Source organism: Vicia villosa, unplaced genomic scaffold (assembly GCF_029867415.1).
Source record: "Vicia villosa cultivar HV-30 ecotype Madison, WI unplaced genomic scaffold, Vvil1.0 ctg.001920F_1_1, whole genome shotgun sequence".
In the NCBI taxonomy this organism is placed as follows: domain Eukaryota; kingdom Viridiplantae; phylum Streptophyta; class Magnoliopsida; order Fabales; family Fabaceae; genus Vicia; species Vicia villosa.
The window spans coordinates 50526-56638 of NW_026705776.1; the positions used below are offsets into that span (position 1 = coordinate 50526).

Consider the following 6113-nt stretch of genomic DNA (forward strand, 5'->3'; position numbering starts at 1 on the left):
AAACCTGCAAATATATGACATGTATGATATATGAATGATATGCATGAAATGTTTGTCAATTTTCAGGTATCCAAGAGTTCATCCCACTTTCAGATAGGACATAGAAACCCTAATACCAAATATATTTGAACAGCAATCCACACACAAGAATAATTCATCAAACCGAGCATATTTCATTCAAACATAACTGAGAATTTGAGTTCATACAAACAAAACACATAACCGTGTCACCATGTGCTCATAAGGCATACAAAAGAAATCCAGAATATCAAAATGCAACCCCATCCAACAATCCTGGATATGGGCGACAAATATCAAGGTAAACAGCAAATCAACCATCATGGACCAAACAAGTCCACTCTACAGCAGCACTAGGATCGTCTGATAACAGAATGAGCTCCCCCATCTCCTCTCTGTTGGGCTCGGAGGTTTGCGATCTCTTCTTCAAGTCGAGCTGACTTGGCTTTCTCTTCCATCAATTGCTTTTCTGAATCCTGCACCTTTCTCTTGCTATTGTTTTCAGACCTTCGCAACTTCGCACATTCTTGTTGTTTTCGGTACAAGCTTTCTTCCATCAAGTCCTGAGATCGCCTTTGAGCACGGGTCATGTTTGAACCTTCGCCTTGCGCACACTTGAGCTTACGAGCCAATTCCACCTTTTCGTGATATTGAAAATACCTCTCCAAGCCAACCTCTTGGTCCTTTGCTTTTAGCTTGATGTTGTCCGCTTCGGCTTGAATATAGAGTTCAGCCGCAACTGTATCAGATAAAACCACAGGAGGTTGCTCGTACAATGGACATGACCTCGCAAATGGCAACAACAGATCTTTCACTCTTTCCTCAACGCACTTCCGGTAAGGACCCATAGCAATAGGAACCTTCTTGCTCAAAGTAATCTGATCTCTCTTGTGAACTTTAGTCCAAGCATACGTTATCTTTTCTAGCTCTAGAGGATCTTTAACATCAGTAAAGTACACTGATTCAAATGCTTCTACATGCTTCTGAGACCTTTCCATTGCATACCCCAATTGACGGTAAGCGAGCGTGGGATTATAACTGATACAACCTCTGGTTCCCATGAGAGGAACATTGGGATATTGACCGCAACTAGTAATGATGTTCCAAACTTTCCCCACACAATAATTCCACCTGATGTCATAAGATGTGAGGTTAACAATCCTATCTGACCACTTAAGAGAACTCTTCTTGAGCATAAAAGGTCCTCTCACCGCCAAATGCAACATGAACCACTGATACAACAACGGAAGACAAGAACCAACAACATATCCTCCCTTCTTACTTCTCGAATGGATCGAAAAATAAACATCTGCAAGCAACGTTGGCACGGGGTTTTTGTTCATGAAGACACAGATCGCCGCCAAACTCACAAAGTTCTCCCATGATGGGAATAAGACAATACCATAAATCATGATTGCAAGCAAACGACTAAAATCAACCCAATGCTCTCTCTTAGCCACATCCTCAGCCCTACTAATCAGAAAGCAAAGATAGAAACCATGAATACCGCCCGATGATTTCCAATTTCTTTCTACCTCCTTTATACCCATGTGAAGAGCTTCAGCTATTTTTTCAAATCTCACAACCTTAGGAACTCGAACAAAAGGTACATCATCAGTGATTCGGATGTTGAGTATGTAAGAAAATTCCTCGAGCGATGGGACCAATTGATAGTCCTGAAATGTAAAACATCTCAACTGTGGATCATAGAACTGAAACAAGGTGATCAAAGCCATCGGATCAAAAGATGTATTGAGGATGGAGAGCAAATTGCCGTAATCATGATTGAAGTCACGGAGAACCTCCCCTTTCAACCGAGAACTCAACCCTTTCAACCCCGAAACATCAATATCCGGAATCTTGTATGCTCTTGTAGGCCTCGTACGTTCTTTGACAGTATCAGTGGGATTGTCCATCTTCAACTTGGGTGAACTCCTGAATATCCCTGAAAAATATGACATGCAAATGCTTATTATTATATATATTTTTTTTACGTTTCTTTTAGAAATAAATATGCTATGATGCAAAGTGGTGGGACTTGTTGCCGCCCACCAGGCATTCTGGACTGCCGGTAACACACATAGTACAGAGCCAAAGGTTCGGCCCCAAATAGATATACCATACGGTACATAGAATGTCAACCCTCGGAACCAACATCCATAATCAGCAACACACTGGAATAGAACACAGATCACCACTCGAACAAGAACCATAGTACCCCACGAACAGGAACCAATAGTACACTCGAACTTGAACAGCGGTAACCCACGAACAAGAACAACGGTAACCCACGAACAAGAACAGCGGTAACCCTCGAACAAGATCCAAAGTCACCATCAATGTACCTGTTAAGCAATGATTGTTTCCCGCCCCACTCACGGGTAAATCTGGGCCAAGGTAGGTCAAAAAGCCAACAGAGGATCGAATGTAGGCGTTATCATACGATATTGCCTCATTCCACCAAGCTCTGCCAGTGGATACGTGATCAGATCAATCAGGCATACGCCTTCTGTCCGTCACGGCCACTCTAGTTCTAGTTCCTAAGGTATCATTCATGACCTGGGTATTGGGTCTTTTACCTCTTGAAACACCCACCCACAGATAGAAATCCAGACAGTCCAGAATATGATGCAGAAAAGTAAAAGCACACATAGAATGCAATGCAAACAAGTAAATATGCAAAGCAGTAAAACACCCAAAGATAAACACACAAGCGCTAGGATCGACTCGCTAAGTCCGGACCCGCAATAGGTCGAGACGTCCCCAGCAGAGTCGCCAGCTGTCGCTACCGCGAAAATTAACAGATTCGCCACTAACATATTTATCCTGAAAAGGAAGGGAATGCCAGCAAACCACAAAAACAAAACAACGGTCTCACGACCAGAGAAAAAGGGTAAGGGAGTCGGTTACGCGAGGGGAAGCTGTTAGCAGCACCCCACGCGCCCATCATACTCGATGGTATCCACGCTAGTGTCTAAATCTATGGGTGTGTAAACAAACTGCGCTAATCTGGACTAAAATGCATGCAAAATGTAGGGAAAAGAAAGAGTTATACTCGCACGGGCCCTACCCCGCTGCCTACGTATCCGTTTTGCGGAATCAGAGGTACCGTAGCTCGGCTAACTAATTTCTGTTTGTTTTGTGTTTTTTAGGTGAACAAGTTACATTCGCACTCCGCTGCTCGACCTTTGGAGACTTATGCTGGGAATAGAGCGGAAATAACAAGCTCTTAAGAAAAGAAAATCAAAGAGTTTGGTTTGTGTTTTAAAGAATGCATGAGGAAGACCTAAGCTAAGGGGGAAAGCTTGCTACCTAATGTTATCATACAAAGGGTACAAGTCTAAGCTAAGCTAACAACCTATGGGGAAAAAGGCGAAAGCAAACAATAATATCACACAAACGAGCTCCGTTCGTAAAGCAAACAAAACCAACGGTACGGACCGAATGGTAGAAAAGGGGTCCCGCCATAGCCAAGGGGAATAACTCAACCCAAGTCAACCAAGCATTAGACCTCGCGAAATTGATCGGGCCATAGACAAGAGGAGCGAGTCCCTCTCAGCAACCAAGCCGTCACGGATTGGAAAGGAAAACGGTGCGTGCGTACATCGAGCATTAACATCGAGCGACGCGAGCTATAGGAAAGGAGGGGGTCCGGCTACATGAACCCTTTTCCTGACATACTCGATAATAAGATCTTGTGCTGGTTCAGAAGCGAGCCACGCGTAGCGTGCGCATACTGAACGGACTCGATGAGACTGGGCGGGGGTTGATTGCTAACCCTTTCTGCATGCCTTCCATGAGGACTTAACGGAGTGCCATATAGGACTTATTACACCGTGACTCCCTGCCGCAAAGCACAAATATAAACACACCAACAAAAACAGAGCCTCTTTCGAGGGCTTGGCCAGATGCACGTCTAGGTCCTACTTCTCATGTTAAAGGATGATGCGAGAAAGCGATAAAGTGCGAGAAAAATAAAATGAAACGGAATCAATACCAAACGGATGATGATCCGTAAACTAAAGCGAAGCAAAGCGAAGAAACTAAGAATCCCGCGAGCGAGCTAGCAAAGCAAAAGCAAATGGTCAGCACACCGATTAGCCATGAAAGCACACAAAGGTCGACATGTGCGTCGAGCATAATCACAATACACCTGCAAGCGGAACAAGCAAACCAAACAAGCAGATATAAAGTAATAGGAACGTGTCTCCAAGACGAGAACACGATGCTAGTGAATGGAATCGTGTTCCGCGAGTAAAGCGGAACACTCAAGCAATAAGTGTCGGTCGGTGACTATCCAAAAGCCTTGCACACTAGCACACAAGTTAGAGATAACAAACACCGCAATCGGAATTTCGTTATACTATAAAGCGAAAAGAAACGGACAGGTAATGTACACACGGAATGAATAGTGAAACATCAAAGAGAAATTAAACATGGATGATCTACCAATTATTGAAAACGAAGCATCTAGCAGGATAGTACGTCTCATAAGCTTTCCAACGATATAAAGAACATGCAAATCGGAGTTACGAGTAAAAAGTTATGCAAGATTGAAGTTAGAAAAGAAAACACAAAAATTACACACAAGAACCGGTTCCCACCTAGGGACAACCCGGTTCCTGGTACTAAAAACCAGAGGTAGAAAACTGGGAACCGGTTCCCACCTAGGGACAACCCGGTTCCTGGCACGAAAACCAGAGAGTAAAAACAACGCAGGAACCGGTTCCTGCATGGGGACAACCCGGTTCCTTGTACTAAAACACAGAAAATCAACAATTTTGGATTGAGTGGGAATCGGTTCCCGCCTGGGACAACCCGGTTCCTGGCGTAGCGAAACAAGTTTTTATGCATTTTTAAGACCTCAGAGCCATCCGCACTCAATCCAAAACCATGCCAATTCAAAATTAATCATAAACGAGCATCAAATTACATGCTATACGCAATGAAACGTTCACGGAAGTAAGGCATAAACACCACCACACATCAACACGGAACATGTTGTGAGCAAAGCGCGAAAGCGACACATCAATCAATATAACGATCACATTAATGCAACAACGATATCAAGAATTAATACATGCGATAATGATCAAGCCATCAAATATATTTGAGTCATGATTTAAGCGTTAAACAAGTCGATTATCAAACACAAATCCATCGCATGCATTTATACAAACACTTTGAGTGCGTCGCAAGTCACATTCATGAACATTAATTATTATGCATGCAAAATCAACACTGAACCATGGATTCAAACACGAATATCGCAATTCAAATCAACGGACATCAATTATATGCAACAAACATTAAATCCAACCACAATTCACATGAACACGACTAATTCGAGCAAAAGATGAACAAAATCACCGATCAATCATCATCAATCACCCATTAATCAAGAACAAAAGGTAGATCTAGATTCAAATGCACATAATAATCAACAATTAAGCACTTAGTTCAAGATCCGAAAGCTTACCGGATGAAGATCTAAACCGAAACGCGAACACAGACACGATACAAACGCGAACATGACACGAACGCGAAACACGACACGAACGCGAAATCCGAAGTGAGAGAGAGGGAGGGTGCGCGACTCAATGAGGAGAGAGGAAGAGAAATTCGAACTTCGATCTTGATTCTTCAACCCATGTTCTTGATCTTGATGAGAATTGATGAATATTGATGAAAGTTTTATGTAATTTGTAGTTTTGATTCAAGAGAATTGAGAGAGAATTGGGAGAAAATGTTTGTGAAAAATTGGTGAATTGAAATTATGAGTGTCCTCCTTTTTGTGAAGAGCAAAATGTTTATATATTGTCAACGCGAAATGTCCAAATTGCCCTCGGTGCGTCTTACTTTGGCTTGTTTTTAAGGAAACTCGGTTCGGCTCTGAATTCCGGAACGAAACCAATGCCACTGTGAAGATGACCAAATTCGTGACTCGTCGCCACGAGAATCATCTCAATCTGATAAGCGACGAAGAAAATATGCCCGTTTGAATGACGAGAAACGTCCATTCATTTGGCGCAACTGTGCAGAATTTTGTGAGTACCGCTCAAAGAACTCGATAAAACCCAATCTTCGGCTCAGAA

The 6113-nt window shown here is 42.8% G+C and overlaps 1 protein-coding gene across 1 annotated transcript; it reads right to left on the minus strand.

The window, feature by feature from the left end:
* Positions 1-371: 371 nt before the first annotated feature.
* Positions 372-1934, minus strand: LOC131637133 (uncharacterized). The gene has a single exon (XM_058907722.1). It carries the CDS (start codon positions 1932-1934, stop codon positions 372-374), a length of 1563 nt encoding a protein of 520 aa, XP_058763705.1.
* Positions 1935-6113: the final 4179 nt, after the last annotated feature.